The sequence below is a fragment of the Bombyx mori genome, chromosome 1 (genome assembly GCF_030269925.1).
Source record: "Bombyx mori chromosome 1, ASM3026992v2".
NCBI classification, from domain to species: Eukaryota; Metazoa; Arthropoda; class Insecta; order Lepidoptera; family Bombycidae; genus Bombyx; species Bombyx mori.
In genome coordinates, this window is record NC_085107.1 from 6329044 (window position 1) to 6354982 (window position 25939).

At 35.5% G+C, this 25939-nt stretch overlaps 1 protein-coding gene across 2 annotated transcripts in view; it reads left to right on the forward strand.

The window, feature by feature from the left end:
* LOC101743037 (bestrophin-4) overlaps window positions 1–25939 on the forward strand; it is a 49916-nt gene that overhangs the window by 11266 nt on the left and 12711 nt on the right. The window contains exon 3 of one of the 2 annotated variants that reach the window (XM_004929750.5): window positions 9951–10122. In XM_004929750.5, the coding sequence (XP_004929807.1) occupies window positions 9951–10122 (172 nt within the window). Of the gene's footprint in view, window positions 1–9950; window positions 10132–25939 lie in introns of both variants that reach the window. The other variant, XM_004929749.5, reaches the window with a different exon arrangement.

Genomic DNA, 25939 nt, shown 5'->3' on the forward strand with positions numbered 1-25939 from the left:
GGAATAAAACCGTTAAAAAATCCGTGGAAAATAGTGCGTGGAATAAAACCGTTAAAAGAGACGTGCGCAGGCGCGACAGTCGTATACACAAGCGAGTAGTGTATAATACCTTTCTCTTTCTCCCTCTTTCTTTTCGTTCTCTCATCCCTTCTCTCTCTGTTTTGTAATTATTTCTATTTCTATGTAATTTTATGTTGTCAAACAAAAATAGAGAGACATATTTTGTTATTTTAATTGATAATTTGAATTACGATTTTATTTTTATATATATAGATAGAAGATAGCTATATAATACGCGATCGTTGATGTAAATATGTATGTACTTTTTTTCCCGGGCACCTACGAGTCCGTTGATTTCTCATGCCCAGTATTTCCGCAGTGCATTACAAAGCAAGGTTATCAAATGCGTTCGTTGACGCTTTAAGACGGAAACTGAATCGAACAATTTGTATTGAATCAGTGTGACGAACTAAATGATTTTAATTTAAGAAACAAGTGGAGGTCGCCAGTCTACAGTTTGACAAACAACTATTAAACGATATACAAATATGAATTCCTTGAAATGCCTTAAACGTTTTGACGAGTCCTCATTCTTGGATTTTATTATTTAGACAGATGCCACTGATACTTAAATGTTGTCGGTGAACTCTTAAATAAGGTTATATTATGCATATACTAATGTTTTTAAGAGCTCAATGAGCCATAAATACGTTCTTTCAAAGCACTCTTACATTATGTATTCTTTTAAATCTCTTACACAGCCTATATCCGGAAATAATTCGCTTGATCATAATATTGCCCTACCGATTTTTATATGTACTTCAGGAGTTGACAACCTAATAGCATTTTACTTTCAGTATTGATGGCAAGGGCGACGGTTGCACACAGTCTCTCTATCTCTTTCTAACTTGAGTGTTGGAAGAGTGTACAGTAATACCTAAGTATACCTATGTATACAGTGTGTACGCAGAGTAGCTTCTGCCGCAATGTACACCTGAACTAAGACACTCCCTCTTATGGCAACGTACTGAAACATTATAAATTAATGTTAAACCAATTTACGTCCCATCGATTTCGCGTGTGCTTGCGGTTCGTCGGTGTTAAAATCTTTTTAGTATTAAAGATATGTACATAATTAAGCATAATATTGTTTTTTATTGTTTACGAAAGGAATCTGTTTGACTCGTAATTTTCTCGAGTTATTGATACTTTTATACGTATCTAGTCTTAGGTATCAATAGTATTTTCTTTTCCCCTACTTATAACGCTGTTAGTCTAAGCGGATATTCCAGCTACACGCGGACGAATAGGTGATTTCACGGGCTTAATCTGAAAGAATTTTCTAATACTAGCCTTAGCAAGAGCAGTGCTTCGCAGATCGGAATCGCGACCCACTCAGAAGATCCGTCAAGAAACTTAGTGAGCTGTGTCTGTGGGTAAATAGTATAGGGGTATCAATATCAGTTAGAAGAGTACAGTACCGCCAATATACAATAAGTGGCACGAGTTGTCTCAGGTGGACATATTTGAGGAGTAGTGGTTAGATGTTTATGATAAAGAGTTGGTTCAAAAAATACAACCGATATTTCAAAGAGGCTTGTGGAGAGTACTTAACGGTAGGCAGCGGCTTGGCTCTGCCCCTAGCATTACTGAAGTCGGTAACCCCTCACCATCAGGTGGGTCGTATGCTCGGTAACCTACAAGGGATATAAAAAAATAGTATTTCGCGATGGTTTCATCAAAATTTGTCTTCGTTGGTTTAAATGAAACCTTCCCTGTATTTTGTTTTTACAAAAAAACTTAGATTCGTCATGGGTGCTTAGCAACATTGCTTTATTTAACTAAAATTTTAAGTGTTGCTAGATACAAAAACAACATTTCGATTCGGCTGGTCTGCAATCGTTATTTCGAAAAAAGAACGCTAAAAGACGGTAACACCATTACCACTAGTGGAATTCTAACAATCATTGTAAAATAATTTCCTAATTCAGATGTGTAGTAACGACATTGAGTTGAATAGTAATGTAAGTAATGACCTATTTGTACTTTAAAACTGTAGTGTAGACAAGGAGGTTACGTCCTCACATATCAATTAGATCGCAAAAAATTGTAAACTTAATTGTTTGGCTCACGTGTTTTTTTTTTATGATCTTCCAAACGATAGCTCAAACCAGGGTCAACAAACACGGATGCCGCGGTCACGACGTACGAAAGGACCAAAAATAAACGCAAATCCACTTGCAACACAAATTTTTGCGACGCATCGCTCGGCATATAATTTAACACGCAATACTAAGTTATTGTGTGTGCAAAAAGATATGAATGTGGAAGCAAAGAACTTTTTTTTTAAATCATCGAAGACCATGTATAAGTATAATAACGTGGTTGAACAAAACCTTCGTTTTACGTCATTTGGGGTTAAAATACGCGAAGAGCTAAACATGGATTGCATATTTAAGATATAAATAAATATAAATTTGTTTAATAATATATTTTCGTAATATAGTAGTAATAGTTTATTTGATCAATTGATTTTTTTGGACATTGATATCCCTCTTTTTTATTTTTTATTGTTGATTTTTTTTGTAAGTTTTTATTTGCACTTCTTTTTCATCTTTTATTCTCTTATTTTTTTATTATTATTTATCAATATTTTTATTTTATTCACAACCGCTCTTATGCAAGATTTTATCCAGTTGTGTGAACGTAATAAATAAATTAAAAAATATATATTTAGACTTATTTATGACATCATGCGCCCCAACTCCAGCGCGTTTCAACTTCTTTTTCCTAACTGCACCACCCACCACCGGGGCAGAGTTCATCCACGCTACGTTTCTAGAGATCTTCTTTGGCATGTTTTTTTTTGCTTAAATGGGTGGACTAGCTCACAGCCCTGGTGTTAAGTGGTCACTGAAGCCCATAGACATTTACGACGTAAATGCACCACACACCTTGAGATATGCCCCACCCTTCAAACCGAAACACATTACTGCTTCACGGCATAAATAGGCAGCGTGGTGGTACCTACCTGTGCGGACCCACAAGAGGTCCTACCACCAGTAATTACGCAAATTATAATTTTGCGGGTTTGATTTTTACTACACGATGTTATTCCTTCAACGTGGAAGTCAATCGTGAACATATTTTGTTGAGTACGTATTTCATTAGAAAAATTGGTACCCGCCTGGGATTCGAACACCGGTGTATCGCTCAACACGAATGCACTGGACGTCTTATCCTTTAGGCCACGACGACTTCATGCATGCGACTGCATGTACCATGTGACTCTGGAATTAACTCCCTTCCACGGTGTTTCCCGGATGCTATGACATGCTCTTCTTGAAACAAGGCTCGTCGAGAGTCCTCAGCAGTAGACAGCGGCTTGACTGTGCCCCTGATATTGCTAACGTCAATTCGCGACGGTGACTATGTAAATACGTATGTACATATCTATGTATGTTCTCATAATCTGTATTTAGCGACCTAAGGTGTTTATCATTATTATTTCACAAAAATAACGAACGCATGATCGTTTTAATTAACACCCCTTAGAACAACTTAATGTTTGTATTGACATAATACTCGTATATAGTGTTGTAGAATTAGTGGCGTTAAGTTGCCTATATTACTACGGTCCGAATTTACTTCGTCTCTGTCGAGCTAACTTATTCATAGTAGTTATTTAATTTATGCAGTTTTGTGATGTCGCGTCACTAAGTTCTGCACTAGATATTTTGAAATAAATTTATTTTATTGATGGCGTATCGTAAGAAAACCTGTTGTCAAGGATTTCGGTGACTGAGTTATGATCGCGTTCTCGTGACACAGGGTTAAGCTGTTAAAATTATTTAGAAATCAGACGCATTTATAATGGCTTTTTTTTAATGAAACATTTGTACACTCGTGCACGCAAATAAACCATGACTATTCATAACACAAATTAATAATAGCGCACATCAAACTTTTCGACTCATTGTTTCTAAAAAATAGCAGTATCAGTAGGCAGCAGCTTGACTGAGCTCCTGGCATTGCTGATGTCCCTGAACGACTGTGACTGATCATCAAGTGGGGAGAATGATCGTTTGCCACAAAAAAAATGTTTTCGACTACGTCGTTAAGGTTTTCTCACTTGCAGAAATATTTATAAATTTCAAAGTTATTTATTTACTAAAACATGTGCCTCAGAATTCTGCGATGTATTTGAATTAAGAAATAAATACCAGTATCTAATAATTTTAAGGTAATCGATAAATTCAGTGAATCAAAATAATCAATTACTTATATTTAAAATATAACAATAGAAATACACTAAATCAATCGTACTGCTACTTTTTTGTCTCAATTTCAATAGGTATCTAGGCCATATAAATTACTATTATAGTTTTAGAAACGTGACATTAGCAATGGGTATTCACGTTTTAAAAGAACGGTCAGTATTTTTCATTAAATTGACATTTCCTTATATGAAAGCGTCAAACCCGTTTAAACAAATTGAACTGGTTTTGAAATCAATTTGTTATTTCCTTGGGATTCCATCGCACGTTCACAATTATAAAGCAACAACTGATGCTTGTTTGTTTGGATTTCTTTAATGTACTTGGCTATGTCCAGTGGCATAAGTTGTTGCAGCGACTACACTTTTTAAGTAAATGTTAAGCAGCTATCAAACAATAGAAATGATGCTGCCTATTCTAAAGTATAAGCACGAAATCTCCGTTGCATTGGATTTACATTCACATTTATTGAATGAACTACACCAGCGGTCACCAATTAGCTATGCTGGGTATACGTTTTAAGAAATAAAATGACCATCGCGATCCGCTTAACATTTTATAAAAAAAAAAAATGTGAATTACGGAAATAACAAAGATTTTTTTTTTACATATCAATGACAAAAATGATATTTGTTGTTACGGACTATCTGTCTGAAGTTTGGATTAAAATGGATCCATGCTAAGGACATTAAATCCTGGAGACGTTCATTAGTATGTCGAGATCAAAATTTATTTGTAATGAAGTTCATCTTCGAAAATGCTGCTTCACAAATATATGTTGACCTATACAAAGTAAGAAATTTCAAAGCGAATTTTTGTAGTTCTGTTTATTTATTACCATGCACAAATTTCATCCAGACCCCTTCACTGGAAACTTCTGCACTCTGTAGAGCAAAATTGCTGTTTTCGCGGTAGGTACGCCATTTAGCGTCCCCTAAACTTTGCAGTTGTTAGGGCTTGGTACGCATCGACCGTGCTGATACGAACACTAATATCGCAAATTTATGAATTCCTCTTTTTTTTTTGTTTTATTACGCGACATTTCTTCCTTCACAATCAAGTTTTTATGACAATAGACAGAGTAAGCAATAGTTTAGAGTATTTAGACGATTATTTATTCCACAAAATGTAGCACGTAATGGTCAACTATTGTAATTGTATGTATGTATGTATATATGTTGTTCTTTTCTTTTGTTTTTTTACTATGTCCTTACTAACATATTCTTAAGAAATCACTGTTACTTACATTAATATGGTTTAATATTTTATCTGAAATAATTGAATTTAATAATAATAGTAATTAAACAACAATATAATTTTGAAAAAGTGGTTAGCTACTTCAGCAGCGGAACAACGGCACAGTTTCATCACTAGGAGTGTGTCCGTTTTGCCGATTACGCCACAGACGCCTTAAAAAACAACACGAGTACATACCTTTATTTTGTTTTCATTATAATACCAACAGTGATGTCATTAATGATCTTCGACATGACGTCAGACTTTTGTAAATAGTCAAAGGTTGGAGAATCATAGTGATAATGGTAAGAGAAGGGGACGTGGGCTATCTTTTTCAAAAATGTTTACAAATTATTTACGCCACGAAGCGCGTGCTTACCATAAGCTCTGCGAGCGCTTCGAGCCACTAATAACAGGTTATCCGTATGTCGTAGGAATATCCAAAACCAACTCCGTAATTCCTAAATTATGTTAAAGTTCATATCTAAATGATGATCAGGTAAGCCTTGGAGCTGTGTTTTTTTTTATTTGCTAATATGGGTGAACGAGCTCACAGCCCACCCGTTGTTAAGTGGCTACTGGAGCCCATAGACATCTACAACGTAAATGTGCCACCCACCTTTAGATATAAGTTATAAGGTCTTAGTATAGTTACAACGGCTGCCCTACCCTTCAAACCGAAACGCAATTACTGCTTCACGGCAGAAATAGGCAGGGTGTTGGTACCTACCCTTGCGTACTCACAAGAGGTCCTACCACCAATAATTACGCAAATTATAATTTTGCGGGTTTCATTTTTAATACACGATGCCCTTCACCGTGGAAGTTAATCGGGAACATTTGTTAAGTACGTATTTCGTTAGAAAAATTGGTACCCGCCTGCGGGATTCGAACACCGTTGCATCACTCGATACGAATGCACCAGACGTCTTATCCTTTAGGCCACGCCGACTTGTGTTTCACCGTTCTGCATAATTCAGTCAGATAACAGTTAAACTAATAGAAATTAAGGCATCCATGCTCGGTTTTAATTTCGGGAGTGACATTCAAGTTGTCATATCTATACACTCTAATATTGACGGAACCGCTTAGCGCCAGACGGGTCAATAAATTAAATAAAATTGTTAGAACACTTATTCAGTATGTTCTGTAAAATTATTCTGGAATTCGTTGCGCAAAAAACTTGCAAATTACTCAACAAATATACTTTATCGTTGTTTCCCAACTGCAAAAAGTTAGCGTGGGTCTGAGCTATACAAGGAAATCAGATTAAATAAATAATACAATGTAAGTAACTCAGGTATCGTTTGTTAGCAATCTCGTCACAATGTGTATTTGAAATTACTCACTTCGTTTAAATAATGTTGAGTGAACCCTCGCTCCAGCCTGTAAATAAAATGGGTCAATACAAACACAATAGGCAAGTTTGACAATCCTGTCTTGTGAAAATAAGTAAATTAAACTTTACACATTCGACGTCCTCTCTTATTATCCTGTGCACCAATCAAAAACCCGGTCACCGTCCTCGTCGAACCCGTTGCTTGTGACGAAGGGCTCGACGAGCGAATTAACCCATAGACACAGCCCACTGAGTTTCTCGCCGGATCTTCTCAGTGGGTCGCGTTTCCGATCCGGTGGTAGGTTCTGCGAAGCACTGCTCTTGCTAGGGTCAGTGTTAGCACTACTCCGGTTTGAGCCCCGTGAGCTCACCTACTATTTAAGGTTACGCTGAAATAGCTTAGGTAGAAAAAAGTATAAAAAAATTCGATTTTTCCCTAAAATTTAAAACGAAAGTCATCGCCATCGTCAAATTCGTTGTAGTGCATACTTTCTACCATTATCACGGTCTTGCGTATTACGAATAATTGGAATAGTTAAGAGTAATATCAAACAGAAATAGACATAATTACTTCAGTGCGCCACATAGGGCACCGGTGACCTACATGGCAGTCAAAGGGCTAATTAATGTTTTTGAAACGAAGTTTCTTATGGGACGATGCGGAGGAGTACCCTAACGGGGAAAAATGTCCGTAACGTAAGATTTTTTATTGCGTAGATGGGTGGATGAGCTCACAGCCCACCTGGTGTTACGTGGCTAGTGGAGCCCATAGACATCTAGTGTGAGTGACTTAATCACCAATGTTCCTGGTAAGTTGATAACAATTCTTTCTCGAACATGTTCAGATGAATTTACGTTCATTTTACAATTTATGTTTTATTTTTGCAGTATTCGATTCAATGGTTGATGAAGACGAGTCGCCTAACGATAAAGATGACTCCGATGATGATGATGATGAATGAAGATTGATATATATATATAATATGTAATGCATGCATGATATATTTTTTAACTGATTTAACACTTTTAAATTTTGTCTTGACGAAATAAAAATGAGGAATTGAATTCTTTTTTGATCAGCATTATACCGTATTATTTATAATTATTCCATAAAAAATTCACTTCTTAATTGTCTAACTAATGAAGTTTAGTATATATAATATAAAAAAATATTAATTTCGGTAAATACATTGCTAAAGTAAATCGCAAGTAAATTATATTCCTCTAAAACAGTGAACGGAAAACATAATATACATCTGGCCGGGTAGTAGCTAAGATTTTATTATATGTTGATGTATGTACGCAATGTAGAGGTCTGCCGTGATCAATATAAGTTTTTAAGACTATAATAAACAACATATTATTAAATCAATGGCAGATCTAGTCAATTACTTTCAAAATTTTGCATTTTCAATGCAATTTAGCATTTTCAAAGTGGTCTGCCACAAAGTAAAATGCGCGATAATGGTCTGCCATTCTTATTTTCCGATAATAATAATCATATATTTTCAAAATTTCAAAACGGCAGACGTGGTCAAATGGATTTAAAATCCGTCAAAATCGGTACCTGTCCTACCTGAGCGCTCGGCGCCTCGACCACTTTGAGCTTAGTGAGTCCCCACCTCATGCATGGTAGGTATAGGGGTCTCAATGTACGAAAATTCAGGTCTGGTCAAATACATACAGGTAGATCCCACGGGCTCTCGGGCTAATAAGACAACGGTGCATTCGTATCGAGCGGTGCCTGTGTTCAAATCCTGAAACACTTAACTCGAGCTCCTTCACCTGTATAAATAATTAAACAAAAATTTGGCAAACGTAAGCGAGTCCACGATTCGCTAGGTTTTTATTGTTTTCTTTTATTTTTGCTAAAACATATTTTATTTTTTTCATTGCAGTTACGAAATGGTTGTCACAGATGGAATAAATTAAAATCAACAAGATTATTAACACACTTTCGATTTACATCTTTTTAATCGATATTGAATTAAAAAAAAAAAAACTTCTTAATATTCAGTGAACCCAATAGGTCTTTCTCAAGCTTCATCAGAACGAGGCATAATAATATTAGCGTTTCATTAATATGTTTTTATCAACGTTAATGTGACAATTACAAAAGTATAGATTTACAATATATTCGTATTATTATTATTATTAAGAAGTAATATTTAACAAAATGCAAATGGTAATGCATCACACATGTAATAAGATTGTTTGCGTAATTAGTACTATAATATAAAAAACCACTCGGTTCAAATTGAGAACTTCCTTGTTGAAGCCGGTTATAAAAAAAATTAGCATCTATCAAAATGAAATTACTAGTGTGCGACCAATGAGCGAAGTTGGACCATAATCACTGATACCTCAAGATTTATATTCCTATTCTGCAATTTTTTTGGTTCCACTATTGATATTTTGAAAAAAACTATAGTAGACTGTTCCCAAATGTTTTTATTGATCATACTAAACCTCTTCAGTGGCTACTAAATAAATAAGGAAAATTCGTTGAAAAAGCGAGCGGAAACTGGGACTTAATTTTGACTTTGACTATTTAGATATACATGTAAACTATACATATGTCTATTCAAACACTATAATAGCGAAGGCGGCTGAAATATATCGGGGCATGGAGAAAACATTATCTTACGCTCATACCCAATCCTGTAGACCATACCCGATCCTGTAGACCGAATGGTAAACAGTCGACGTCACCCCAAACGCGTCATTACGGATCCTCCCGATCCATTAACGGTGCTTTTAGGTACCACAAGCACCGGTCACCGTCCTCGTCGAACCCGTCGCTTGCGACGAAGGGCTCGACGAGCGAATTAACCCACAGACACAGCCCACTGAGTTTCTCGCCGGATCTTCTCAATGGGTCGCATTTCCGACCCGGTGGTAAATTCTGTGAAGCACTGCTCTTGCTAGGGCCAGTTTGAGCCCCGTGAGCTCACCTACATGTTAGGGCGAAGCTGATATAGCCTCTCAAGGCTATCAGCATAGGTAGGAAAAAAATCTTACTCTTGATACGGCAATAAACATGTAGCAGCGTGTTTTAAAATAAGTAAAAATTGTAATGCAAGTTTTGTTTTCTGCAGGGTGTTCGAGAAGGTTCGGCAGTATTTCGGAGCACAGAGCGAATCTATTCCGATGTCGTTCGTGCTCGGTTTCTACGTAAGTCTCGTCGTGAAGCGTTGGTGGGAACAGTACAAGCTCCTTCCGTGGCCTGATACGCTCGCGCTGTTCATCTCTGCAGGCATACCTGGAGCGGTCAGTAAAGTAAAGACAAGTATATATTATATTACAATAAGCACTACGCACATAATGCACTGAGGGAATTCCGTGGTGCCAATTTAACACGATAATACGAATCAGACGCAAAGATCAGATCCTTGGATATGTAATTTTTACGCGTCGTGATTTCCCAGATCAAATAAAACAACAGTGAGGATTGCATGTGTATGTGTATGTAACGTGTCCTTATTAAAATGATCCTGCATGATAATGTAGCTGCATTAACCGTATCAAACTAATCATGGAAGCGAATATAATGTTTATATTTTGTTGTTGTTAAGTGCTATGAACTTGACTTCTGCATAAGCGAAAAATATTGCTGTGGCGCGCTATTTTACGCGAAATAACATGTTTATGTTGTTTCATGATTTGTATTGTTATTTAATTGCACATTGGTAACTATTAATGCCTTGACTAACATAAAATAAATCATTCGTATATTTTATTATCTTTACGTACGTGAACAAAACTTACTTATCAAATGATTCTTTCGATGAAAAAAAACGTAAATTTTTTTTTAGAATTTTTTTTTTCTTTGGAATCCTTTGGATTAAAATGTTTTTGCGTATTACGCTATCAGTGTTTTTTTTTAAATAAATAAACGTGTTGATAATGCAAGTAGAAGATGAAAATAAATTATCCGTAAACAAAAGTGTGCACCGATTAAATGGAGTGAGACACGTTTGCGCTATTAAGCCGACGGCGTGTTTTTTTTTTTAAGCTATTGCATAGCTTTTATCGCGGGCCTTGAGCGCGGCGACCGAATCATGAAATTCCGTAACGAAAAAAACCTTACACCCCTCACTCCGCCTACCATGTAGCTCGCGTTCAACACATTCACACGTTGCGCTTGTGTAGTGTTTGTGAATAAGCGCGTGGCGTCACGTCACACTGTATGCGCATCATGAAAAGTCTGCCCATCTCTCTCTCGCGCGGTCTAACTTATGAGTGTGAAGGGGACAGTTAAGGTTTTGCTTTTATTAATGTTTAATATAGCGATTGTTTTAATATTAAATTATCATTGTCTAATTATAATTGCATAAGTTGATAAAATGCTATGCAATAGCTTTACCGCGGCAGTTCCCGGTGCCACACGTTTTTTTTTTTTTAAATATTAGCCTATCTAGGTAACAATTATTGTGCACGCCTGCCTCGAACCACAATCTCGCTCGGCGATTTCCTCATACAATTTACGGTGTTGAAACTTTGATTAAGTACAGTTTTGTTCGCGCTTTGTAACCCGACTATGGCTTACACGATAATAGTTCGTTTACCTAACAGCCAAACCTTTGTAGTAGAACGCTTATAAGATATAATAATATAAGCTTTATATAGAGAATTGTTTGCTTTGTAATGGCATGACAAACAGTTTTCGATCACGAAAAACACTCGTCTAATGAAATATATATAGAAAATACATCATAGACGTATACAAATATAATAGGAACAATACTAAAAAAAAAAACTTAAATATGCCTTAAATTTAATATAAACAAAATAAGTAATAAACTCAATCGCCTTGTTTAAGTTAAAAAATTAGTAATTTTCAGGCTTGCGTAGTAAATAGAATTAATTTACTTTTGTGTAAATAGTCATTAATAAGTTTCACATTTCATATTGCTTGAAAGCGTTAAATTACAATATATTCAAAAATAAATACCTACTAAGCAATATATATTATAAGCAAGCAATAAAATATTGTGTTTGCATAAAATCAGCTGAGTACTAATAAATACAACACTAACCAAAGAAAAGGTTCTAAGATATTGATTGACTACTCAAAGGCACGGTTTTATTTCTGTCCCCTTTGAAGCAAAAGACAAAAGTCTGTAATTACATTTATTAGTTGACATACCAACAAGTAAAGAAAATATATAAAAGAATAAACTTTTTGAATTGAATTGAGAATGATTTGTGATAAAAAAATGTTATTCATAAATATTATTTGTATTGGAATATTAAGTAGAATCCTGATTCTTAGAAATTATTAAGAAATAGCTAGTGGTTGCACGTCTCTAATACGATAACGCTAAAAATCGCTTCGAAAAAATACAATTAATTATATCATTTTGCGATTGAACGTAATGAAAAAGCTAAATTAGGCTGAGCAGGTACGCTGTTCTCTCTAACTATAAACTAATCAAAACGGAAAGTATGTGATATGTTGTTTTATTTTCCTTTACGTTATATCAGACATAGACATAATATTATCAAGGAAAAAAAAACAACACATAAAGTATTTATTAAACATAATATGACATAATTCTGTTGCTCTTCGTCATAAACACGCTTTCTACTCAGTATAAAGATGCACAAGCAACCAGCGTTTGTCTTCAGCCCGGACGATAAATAATATTATAGCTTGTCACCGCTTCGCCTTTTGAGAACCGCCCTGCCTATTTCTGCCGTGAAGCAGTAAAGCGTTTCGGTTTGAAGGTGAGTGGCGCATTTACGTTGTAGATGTCTATAGGGTCCAGTAACCACTTAACACCAGGTGGACTGTGTGCTCGTCCACCCATCTAAGCAATAAAAAAAATATAAAAAAAGAAGATCTCCTTGCATTCTCTTTACGATAGCCATATTTAAACATAATTTCATTTATAATAGTTTCGAGGTATTTTTACTGTTATCGTCCGTAACACCAGACGACAATTCTGATCGAAAATAATTGCACGACGTGCGAATGTAAAGTTGTAAAAGTTGCACACGTAACGTAAATGTTATTGTTTTCAACACAATGAACTCGTTCACCTGCTTAACGAGGCTGCCGATTTGTTTAATTTAATTTGATCCTCTGTACTGAGGCATTTCCAGCAAGTTCATATTGTTACATAGCATCGTATTGTATAATATTGCTTTTGCATTTGAAATCATCGACGCTGATGTTTTTAATTTTTGGACACGTTCGTCTGGTGTTAAGGTGAGGTCATATTTGGACCAAACATTAACATTGCGGAACAACCGCCGCCTATTTCGAGATCCGAGATTGTAATTGCGGTTAGCGGCTTATTTGTATGGTAGACCAGCACGTAATACACAGGATGATCATAATACCAATAAATCAGATGTTGATGTTGTTCTTTCTATATAGGGATCTTTCATGAAAACGTATGTTTTTTTTTTTTTATCCGACCTATGCTGAGCTCACGGGGCTCAAACCGGAGTGTTGCTAACACTGGTTCTAGCAAGAGCAGTGCTTCGCAGAATCTAATACCAGATAGGGAATTCAACCCACTGAGAAGATCCGGCGAGAAACTCAGTGGGTTGTGTCTATGGGTTAATTTATTCGTCGAACCCTTCGTAGCAAGCGACGGGTTCGACGAGGACGGTGACCGGTGCTTGTGGTACCTAAAAGCACCGTTAATGGATCGGGAGGATCCGTAACGACGTGTTTAGGGCGACGTCGACATTTTATCATTCGGTCCACCGGATCGGGTATACGTATGAGGTACTTAATCATCTAATAAAACATACGCTCTTGGTTTCTTTTAAGATTCTTTTTTCTTTGAAAGTCACTTACAAATTGGTATATTCCACAGGATTAAAATTTGTAATAATCCCGTGATTACGGCTGGTTGATACTACGCTCATCTTGTACATATATAATGATTCACTCTGCTGAGCTTCTCGCCTGATCTTCTCAGCGGATCGTGATTGCGATCCGGTAGTAGATTCATTCGCGAAGCAGTTGCTCTTGAGCTGTTAGGTCACCTTCGGAGACGCTCGGGCAGCTGTTAGCAAGACCCACCCCTCCTGGCTGAGCATTTGCTCGCCCTTCTGTCCTGGTGAAATTGGAAAGGGCCTGGGCATCCTGGAATTTTAGAGCGACACATACCAGCAATCCCTTCCATATTATTGATGGGAAAACGATGTCGGATCAATTTCTATTAATTTTTATTTAAAAATAAATTTCCTAAATGAAGTATCACGTAACAAAATCGAAACTCGACCGTCGAACTAGAATCTAACGCAATTAGCCTTGGTCGCGTAGGTCATCATGTGAAAGAGACAATGTAGTTAAAAAGCATCTAGATTAGTTAACTATAAATGGCTAAAATGCCTGAGTAATTACCTTTTTTTTTAAAAAAGCAGTCTATTTAAAATGTTAATTTATTTACAAAGTTCGCTAAAGTAAAACGTGAAGTAAGTGGTCACTGTTTGGTGGTCTAGTGCCGGTATAATTCATCACAGGTTGTTACCAAATGGCACCAACATTGTTACGGATGTGTACTGTGAGCAACTGAACACTATGATGGAGAAGCTCATGAATATCTGGTCAACCTTGGTTAATCGCTCGTTCTGGCTGCTCCTACATGGAAACGCTCGACCTCATGCCTCACTTAAGACGGTCTCAAAGCTACGATAGCTTAGGTTGGAAGTTTGGCGTCATCCACCGTAATCATTAAAGTTTGCGCTGACAGACTTCTACTTTTTCTATTGTTTGAACAACTTCTTGGGGGAGACAAAATTAATATCCCAAAGACAGTAAGTACAAAATACCTTTGAATAGTTCGTGGGCTCCCGCGTACATCAAACATCTTCAAGAGTTCGAAAAAAAAGTTGAAAAATTACCACTGCGCTGATAGAGATGCATCGAATGCCATAGATGCATATTTTGATTGATAGAAATTTAAGAAAAAAATTAAAAAAAGACTAACTCTCTGTATACTCAACGGCAATTAGGTAGGTAAAGACTTAATATATAGATATATTATTATATAGTTATTATTATTAGGGAGTCCAACGCTCGTATAAATATTAGCCTATCCATTAAGTACATGTATTTTCTACACGGATACCAAGTTTCAAGTCAATCGGATGCATGGTTCAGTAGTTATAACGGAACATCTGTAAAAACCACTGTACTCGTAAGTTTATATACAAAGTATAAGTATAATATTAGTATAGATAATGCAATATAAAGACGATCTTTAATTTAATTTTAGTTTCCAAAGTATCTGAATCGCTTGTTCCGAGAAGTGCTGTTTGAAATTTAAAACATACAAACTTAGTTGGATGAAATTGTTTAGTTTAGTATAAATTCATGCTGAAGGTACATCATAATGTATTGATTGTCTCGTGCGCTAGTGATGTTGACTACTGAGTTAACCAATGACCAAGGAGGCCTGGATTCGATTAGCAAGCAGTTAGGCTTACTGTCTAAGTTACTTACTATCTAAGTTAGTTTTTTACTGGTGGTAGGACCTCTTGTGAGTCCGCGCGGGTGGATACCACCACCCTGCCTATTTCTGCCGTGAAGCAGTAATGCCATTCGGTTTGAAGGGTGGGGCAGCCGTTGTAACTATACTGAGACCTTAGAACTTATATCTCAAGGTGGGTGGTGCGTTTATGTTGTAGATGTCTATGGACTCCAGTAACCACTTAACACCAGGTGGGCTGTGAGCTCGTCCACCCATCTAAGCAATAAATACATAAAAAAGTTATCTTATTCCGCAATCTGAGTATTGCTATTTTTGATATGTGTATTTTTGGTACCTATAACACAATAGAATATCTTCAAAATCATGGCCGTTTCTTTTGGATCAATTTTAAAGTAAACGTGTTTTAACTAAACATTCGTTTTAGATAAAATATTAACACTTAAATCATTTGTTGTTTTCTAACGTTTCTATCATTAACGAACCGTTTTAATTAGGTTCTTAGCTGTAGGTTCTTGTCTGTGTTTTTATACGCTTGGCGCAACCTTGACCACAATGCTCCACAATCAATGACACTCACTATTCACCCGTAATAACCAATAAAGAAAACTTGTCATAGAAATAAAATAATGAGGCCGTTTCCTACTTTCATTGTTCGGTTAACTCAATTATTTACATAAACTAAGGTCTAAACTAAACTAAAACTGAAATCTAAGGTATTAAACATATTCATGTAATCCAACCTTGGAAAACCGATCTGACTTGAGAAACATTGTGTTCTTCCCGATGAGCTCAACATAAGGATGGTAGCTTAGAATTGATGTTGTCCATGGGCGGTAGAGACCAGTTCCTACTTAATGGAGTGCATGTTCAACAACATATTATATGTTATATTTAATTTTTTTGTCTAAAATCTAATAGATATAATATATATCTAGTTTCAAAGCTCGTGTTGTATATATACTTCTGACATTCGAATATTGAATTTGATCAAAGTATCAGGTAAATGAAATTCGGTAATATTCTGTAAGATCCTTACAAATTTAGTATCCCAAATTTAGTATAAAATCTAAGACATGAGAGAGATTAACTAATAAACAACTAGTAAGCATTCTTAACAAATCTGAGAATGTTGAAAATATAATTATTATAGTGCATTTTAATATAAAATGTGCGAAACACAAATTTCCAAATGAATTTTCATTACTCTCTGATTTAATATTTTCTTTTATCTAGAACTTTGTTATTAAAGAGTTTGAAGAGTAAAATTTTTAAAGTAACTAAAAAACATTGAATATATTAACTATCGTACTCATCACACACTTAATTAAACAAAAAACAGTTAAAACCTGATAAAAAAGTACGATATACGTTTAAAAAGTAGACATTCATACATTTTTTACATTTTTACGAACACTAAGGTTTTTAAACAATAAGCAGGTCAATTCAATTCACTTGCACTCATAAATGCAAATTATGACAGCAAGAAATTCAATTAGTTGCTTAGAGAAAATCGATTGAAACCGATTGTAGAAAATCACTTCATGGCACGCTTTGAGACTGTCAGTATTCTGTAACATAGTCATGTGACCTCAGACTGACGCGGATCGCGTGGACACTAGTCAACTTGTTTTGTCCATGTTCATGGTAAAAGATACCAGGTCGGATCGAATTCCTGTTAAAGCTGAACTGCTATGAGACGTCATGGTAGCTAGCTCTTATTAAGAGCTCATTCACAAGTTTCTTGTATAAGTATCAGAGAAGGCCGTTCGCGTGTCGACTGATATTGATATAAAAGTTCTAACAAAACCTAGTCCTAGAGCAGACTAGAGAAGAGCTAACAGTAACAATAGTTTATTTTTTGTTGCTTAGATGGATGGATGAGCTCACAGCCCACCTGGTGTTAAGTGGTTACTGGAGCCCATAGACATCTACAACGTAAATGCGCCACCCACCTCGAGATATGAGTTCTAAGGTCTCAGTATAGTTACAACGGCTACCCCACCCTTCGAACCGAAACGCATTGCTGCTTCACGGCGGAAATAGGCGGGGTGGTGTACCTACCCGTGCGGACTCCCTAGAGGTCCTACCACCAGTGATTACACAAATTATAATAATAAGTTGTCGCGGCCTAAAGTATCGCCCGATATAATTCATCGCTTACGTTGAGCAATGCGTCTGTGCAAGTACTCGAATCCCGCAAACAGGTACCAAATTTTCTAACGAAATACGTACTTTAAAAATGTTCACGAATGACTTCCATCGTGTAATACAAATCAAACCCAAAAGTTAACAAATTCTTCCACTAGAACGTAATATTTTGTATAATGACGTCATAGTCCAAAAGAGCGAGATATAAATATAACAAAACCCGCGCTGCAGGAAACCAAACTTAAATCTCAAGCGCGACGCGACCAGGGGTGATAATAAGTTAATAAATTATATCAATGTAAAAAACAAGTTATAAATAAAGTAATATATTCAATGAGGAACGGAAAATTTTAATTCTGTAGTTACTGATTTGCTTCTTGATAAAATCATATTGCAATTGTTTCTGATTATCAAAGAGGTCGCTGTTTAAGATAATCAGTCTGCAATTAGCTGTAATTAACAGGAAGCAAACAACAAGACTATTAATTACTCAACTTCTGACCAAAGTCGACTTTTGATAGAAAAATAAAATTTACGCGTCGTCATGAATCCACTTTAGTATTTAAGTTATAATCTTGTATGGTGAATGTTTAAATTAGCGTCACGTTAAATGAAGTACTTAGATTTCTTTCTTACAATTTAGGTTCAGGTCAAGCACGTGGTCGATCAGAACGGAATCTTAGTGTTGAGATACTGTATAACCCTAACTGGGGTACTCAGGGTAGGGACAAGAAATAATACACACAAAAAAATTATTATAATAATATGTTTTCGTACAAAATTTGGCAGATTGTAGTTACCAACTAATTACTGGCTAGAAGACAGTCTGTCATCAGTTTGTCATCACAATTGTTCCGACACACGTGGCGTAATTATATTATGACATTTGACTATCGGACTATATTAATATTAAAAAAATCAACCGAATTACATTAATTCTGGTAATTTAGTACTTGACAGCCCATTTCTGTGGAAATTATTCATAATCAATTACCTTAGGAAATTGATATTTCTGATACAAATCAATTAATGCAAAACGGCATTTCTCATTAAGCTTTAATTGAATTTTCTGAGTCATATTTATTGTTCTGCTTATTCATTTTTATATTTAAGTAATTATTGACGATATGAATAGTATATTCTGCATCTGCTTTCACCATCCTTCTTTTATCTGCCGCCAAACAATTCGGCATAGGGCATGATCAGCAAAGTATGTACACAATTGAGCTTCATTAAATGGTCTGTGTATTCACTTTAGTAATGCGGGCTTACTGCAAGGTGTAAAGAAACCGTTCTCTGTGCCAAGACGGCATTAGCCCAAAGTTAATGGAAAACAATGATGATTTATTAAACTAAACACTTAACATTTTAGTAAATGGGGACGTTCGTGTGTATCGTAAGTAAAAGTTTCAATGATTTTAGGCTCCCACTTTCCTTATGTAAGCGAAAATAAGGGATTTAAGACACCCAAATTCTGAATATTAGACTAAGTATAGATTATGTAAATTTTCGGAATTGGATGCGTGAATTTTAGTAAAAATACAAATAGAAAATGATTGCGCTTTATGTAATAATAATAAAGTATTATTAGTTTAAATAAATAAATAAATAAAATGGGTTTTAAAGAACATTCATTTACATTTACTGGTGGTAGGACGTCTTGTGAGTCCGCACGGGTAGGTATCATCAACCCGCCTATTTCGGCCGTGAAGCAGTAATGCGTTTCGGCTTGAATGTCTATACTGAGACCTTAGAACTTATATCTCAAGGTGGGTGGCGCATTTACGCTGTAAATGTCTATGGGCTCCAATAACCACTTAGCACCAGGCGGGCTGTGAGCTCGTCCACACAGCTAAGCAATACAAAAAAAATCATTAATTTTTAATTTACATAATCTACAATATCCGATCATTCGGTCAGCAGATATATGATAAAATTAAATTCCTAAGCCTGCTCGCAAATACTTTTACGCCCCCAGTTCTAATTCTATCAATCCACAGACTAAAACAAAGGTGACCCCGCACCCCGCTTTCCCCCAAGAGCATGGTCGATTGATTTTTAATTACGTATCATTTACGTATGGAAATTTTGTGAACAATATTTATTTAAAGAGTTTACAAAAAAATATGCTTTTGGAATCGACATCACAAAATAAAAATAAGTAAAGAGACATGAATCAGTGTAAGACTTTTTTTTGTAATCGAATGGTGAACGAAGTGTTTTTATTTCTAAACGACGTGTTTCTTGAAAACAAAACCTGTTTAGTACGTTCTAGCTAGTCACAACAGTTTAATATTGCCTACTAACAGATTACAATACTTTCAATAATCTACCTGTATCGCATTCATATGAATAAATACTACCTTGTCGTTTTGTAAATACATAAAACAAATATTTGTAATATTGAATTGGAATCTTTATTTATTGGCTTATATGTAAAATTTCAGTTAGTGGATAAAATAATATTGTAAAGTATGCTTGTTTTTTCATTAAAAGTATTGCAGCGGTAGGGAGCGGCTTGGCTCTGCCCCTGGCATTGCTGAAGTCCATGGGCAACAGTAACCGCTCACCATCAGGTGGGCCGTGTGCTCGTCTGCCTACAAGGGCAATAAAAATTGAGAAGTGACTGATAAATAGAAGATGCGAATAGCGCTGCAGTTTTGTCATCGACTAACGTGATGTTATTTTTCAAGTCCAAATATTAAAAACAATTGAAATAGACTGAATAAATTAACCACGGGATAATATTTTCTACTGTGACGCGCCTGGTTATGACGCATTCAGTGACCTATTTCTGGGAAACTAGTACAAAGCATTCCCGTTCTGTACAATGGACCTGAAGTTTTATTAGGTTTATTCCTATAATGACATCATTAATTGCTAAAAATGAAAATCACTACATAGTATAAAACAAAGTCGCTTTCTCTGTCCCTATATCTGTCTGTCCCTATGTATGCTTAAATCTTTAAAACTACGCAACGGATTTTGATGCGTTTTTTTTTTTTACTAGATAGAGTGATTGAAGAGGAAGGTTTATATCAATAATAAATTACAGTTTCCGAAACGAAGCGAGGGCGGGTCGCTAGTAGTAAAATACAATTTAAAAGACAAAATCTTCTAATATCACCAGCAGGGTGATGATAAGTTTTCTGTTTGTTGCCATTGTTGGCAGACGGGCATACGGCTTACCTGATGCTAAGTAGGCACTGTAGTTCATGGATGTCAGCAATGCCCAGGCACAGCCAAACCGCTGCCTATAGCTGAGGACTGCTAGCCGTAAATATCAGACATATTGAAATCTAATTATCCTTAGACAAATTACACACAACTTCCGCTTTTTAAGGTTTAAAATCAATTTCAAGGCTTTTCTAGAGGCCAAAGGATTTGATATTGTAATAGCTAGTCTAGCTGCTAATGAAAATACCAACACTTAATTTAACGCTCTTCGAGTCGGCTAAGGCTATCACTACTTTCTATCATCGATCCGGAATACAATATAAATTTTCCTAATTTCAATCTTGACTACTGAAATAGAATGTGGCGTATGCTTACATTTCTTTATCATCTACCTATTTTTGTTACGGTTTTGTAGTGGTAGCCAAGATATTTGACAGATGCCTGAATCTCGCTTACAACATTTTCAAGATAAACTTGCATTTCATTGATTGATTGATTGATAATTTGCATTTCTACAAGTTCCGAACAAAAATATTTGGACATCACACGTTCGGTGGAAGATCTTACTTCAAAAGTTTTAGGGGTAGGCCACTTGATTTTTCTATTCAATTTAGATTTAGACCTCCTGTCTCAATGTGAGTGGGTCATGTTCTTAGACTTTGGTGACTGCTGAACACCAGACTATTTGCAATTTAGTTTATATTAACAAATAATTATAATAGACAAAATTTCAATTATTAATCTCCGAGTTTTAGTTAATAAAAGCAAAAGTATTTTGATAGTATTATACAAATAGAAATAAAACGGTCAGATGGTCAGATTTAATTAAACAATTAAGATAACTTTTTCTATTATGTATGATCGTCCATTTCTTCAAATAAATATATTTATAGACGTTATGTAGGGTTGGTGGTTTTCCCGATCATCAATCACCTGTGTCCTAGTGGTCAGTTGTAGGTTAGACTCGAAATAAGAACACAATTAAATAATAGCAGACTAGAAACGCGGTGATCTCAGAGATGCGTGCGATCGCAATGATGCCTACAAAGAGAATACGTTCTCTCTCAAATGACTGTCTAGACATCCTACCGCCATAGATTAACACTTCAAATTTCACACGTCATCCACAGATTCACTGACACTTGCCATACGTCATTGTCTATTGAACGAGTCAATAACAAGTCTACCCATAAACGATTACGATCGCAGCGCACCATCTCCGATTCCACCCAGGTAATTAACCTGACGTTTCCAATCTAATATATCTCAGCTATTTCCACTGACTAACTAGCTAGCTGACCCGGCAGACTTCGTAGTGCCTCAATCTATAAATAAAAGACCTAAACTTTTGTATAAAATAAACTTAAACAAACAAAAGGAATCCGTCCGACGGTGGACACATCAAAGGAAAAACAAAATTGTTATTTTTATTTAATTTCAAGTATTTTCATATTTTTCTACCTTTTAAATCTTCTCTGGACTTCCACAAATAATTCAAGACCAAAAATAGCCAAATCCAGCCGTTCTCGAGTTTTAGCGAGACTAACGAACAGCAATTCATTTTTATATATATTTGAAATTGAAATTTTCAATGAAAAGATTGGAATAACGCACGATTGACTTAAAAAAATGGCATATACTTAAAGACACGGAGCGTGCCCGGGTTTCACTATTTACTCATGAAAATCCAACATAAACTCCGTCCGCTCGTAGCTGGAATAGCCCCTCAGGCTTACAGCGAAGACGTTGGAAAAAAAACTTAAAACCGTAATAAACTACAGTGAATAATCCTATTTAACTTTTCAAGCACTGAAGTGCCTCAAATTAAAATAAAACTGTTTCAATTTCACCGCGATCCACCGTGTTTGATAATTTAAACTGTAAGACATAAATCAAACTGTAAGACATAAAACGGCCGTCTGGTGTAGTGGTAAGTGACATGGTCACTACACAAAGGGGTCGCGGGTTCGAATCCCGCCAAGGGAAGATATTTGTATCATAAATATAAATGTCTTTTCCAGGGTTATGGATCTATATTAAATATATGTATGTGTATAATAAAAATCTTACATTCATATCCATTATCTGGTACCTGTAACACAAGTTCTTTACGAACTTATCACGGGACCAGTTAACGTGGCGTGATTGTTAGTAAATATTTATTTATTTATTTATAAAAAAAAAAAACAAATAAATTAGTTATGCAAAAAAACTATAAGAATCAATGCTATAAATTTTCATTAAAATAAAACTGTTGCAAGATCACGGCGGTCCATAGAGTCGATTAGTGTACGCTGTAGGACATAAATCAAATAAAATAGTTATGTATAAAAATATATATATAAGAAACCATTGCCGGCTTAACGTTATCAGCGATATTTTAATATAATCCATCTCTGTCTCTTAATGTGAACGTCGTTGAATGATCCGAAAAGTTTCAGGCGGTTTTCTAGATGCAGGACTAAAAGTATGAACACAGTGCCTCCCAAAGCACTCAACAAACTTAACGGTATTCAGAATCTGCCCCGAGCTGAAACTATAGCTATAATTCTATATACAAGTGTACGTAGGTAACAAGTTTAAACCGCGTTCCACTCAGTCTGGTGTAACATCGTTATAATTTGCACCGGTCCTGTTCTGATATTAGGCTTACTTCATACAGGATGAGCGCCTATGCAATTTTGAAACAAAATAATTGTCTTAATATCAAATATTTATTTGATTTGTATAATACGCTAGGGAGTACGGTGCTATATAGATCCTATAGCATAAAAAATGTAAGGATATTTAAATATGTTTTATTTCATGAACATCTTAAATCTTAATATTAGTTGCCTAATGAAGAAATCTTAACTTTCCATACTGATTTCAGCTATTAAATGCTTTCGTTTTTCCGGGATATGTATGATGGTAGCGATCAGTAGCGGTCCGATATTTAACCAAGCGTGATTAATAGCTACTGTCATTAAGCTAAATAATTAGAGCATATACTCACATTAGTGATAATCATTTACATATTTATGCAGAACCCTGTATAGCTTAATATTACCTATGACAAGTATTAAAGATCTAGAAGAATCTCGGTCAAAAAATTTACATAGGTATTATTCCAAGCAAGTTCTTGGATATTTGCTCACGGAACTAACATAGGTAACAGTACTAAAATGAGTTACCTGTGACGTAACCACGAAAGTTAATAATATATGATTAATATTAATTAATGAATTTTACAGATTACATTTTCGCACAATATATGTACGAATACATTACATTTGAGCATATTTCTAAAAAATATAACACCAGAAGATCAAGCAAACTTAATTTTTAACTCATCCGTAAACGAATATACATTATATTATACATATATATAAATATAATATACATTTTGTTTTCCTGCCTAAGCTGATGGTCTAGAGAGACAATATCAGCGTCACCGGGCTAGTAGGTGAGCTCACGGGGCTCAAACCTGACGTTGTTACAATATGGACATATGAAGCCAACAATTCTCGTCGAACCCGTCGCTTGCGACGAAGGGCTCGTTAACCCACTGAGTTTCTAGCCGGATCTTCTCAGTGGGTCGCTTTTCGATCCGGTGGTAGATTCTGCGAAGCATGGCTCTTGCTAGGGTTCGTGTTAGCAACATCGTCAGGTTTGAGCCCCGTGAGCTCACCTACTAGCTCGGTGACGCTGATATGGTCTCTCTAGACCATCAGTTTATGTAGAAAAAAAAAGGGAACACTATTTCGCGACAGTGATGTGACCGATAAACCCCTTATTGTGGCTGTCGCTATATTTGCAACTGACCAGTCTGATTCAGCAACCAGTCACTCTCAGCGGCGTAGACAGACCCTTATAGGAAGCACTCTCAATAAAGAAAAAAAGAACGAAAAGCAATTTTACCGCAACTGTCATAACATGGAGCCACTAATATTTTGATTATAAACATAAATATTTAATATATTTTTTCTACAACCCTACTCTTGCAACAGTTTTATTTTGTACTCACGACCCATTCGAAGATAGGCGGTAACCAACGTGCCGTACGTAAAATTTTTGTTATTCCTTAATTACAGATCCTACGTCCGTATAATACTTCTTTGTTTTTGCACTCGAACAGAAACAATGAAATCAAATCTCACGGTGAGCCAAACATCCGCATTCAACTGAAAACAAAAAAAGCGAATCGTTTGCCAACAAGTTATGAAACATTTTGACAAAATTATTATTTTTAACACATATTTAATTAATAGTAATTGAGATGATGAGAGAAAAGAAAGAGAAATGCACCAGAATAATAACGGAATGTTACCCTAGAGAAAACAGAATTACTAGAGGAAGACAGCCAAATCGATGAGAAGACGACTTAAAGCAAGTAGCTGGGTCAGGACGGTTACGTACAGCAAAGGACAGCAAATGTAATTCCTTAGAGGAGGCTTTTGTCGAAAGACAAGCTGTTAAGAGGAGAGATAAGCCGAATGCCGAAATATGTTTTAGTTTAAGTTAATTATATAGTTTTCTTACCTCTATTGTTATCAATTTATATTTAGTTAAATAAGTTAAACTATGACAGCAATAAAGGCTTATTTATTAGAATTGTGATGTATATAATCGGATATAACATATTTCTGATACTCTTTACTATTCAACGGGCTGTACTTCGAACGGATGAATACAAATGAATGATTTTAGCATAGATAATTTATTTAAAACTTTAGTTATGAGAAAATTGTATTTGTGGTTTATTCTTACTTTGCCTTTAACTTCTCATATAGCCTGATGGCTATCATAGTCACGATTAGGTCAACTAAATACGTTTTGTTGTTTATTTTATTAATAGCATATTCTGAGTCACGGTAACATCTATGTGGACGAGCATTTCATTAGGCTATCTCGTATGAGAATGTCACAAACTAATGAGATAGATATCGTTACATTACGTAACCCTGTAAAAGTGTAATTTCTGAGGATCAAAATGAGTTGTAGACATGACAAAAAAGGTTATTTATCATCGTGCATTCAGGATTACTCCCTAATTCGAAGTTTATGTAGGTCCATAAATACCCAATTATTAAAAATAATTTAGACGGCAAATTAATTCAAGTCGAAGTCAATTATAAAAGTTACGTACTCACTAGAGATTTCCGAAGAAACACGGAACGAAGCGAATTTCAAAGCGAAGACGTGAAACTTGTAAATTCTGATTACATTTTACGGTCACTGATTTGACCAGTAAAAACATTCATTCATACTTTCGCTTCCAATATGACTGTTTAAGTCGTTTGCACGAATTTATTTTTACGTCAGCT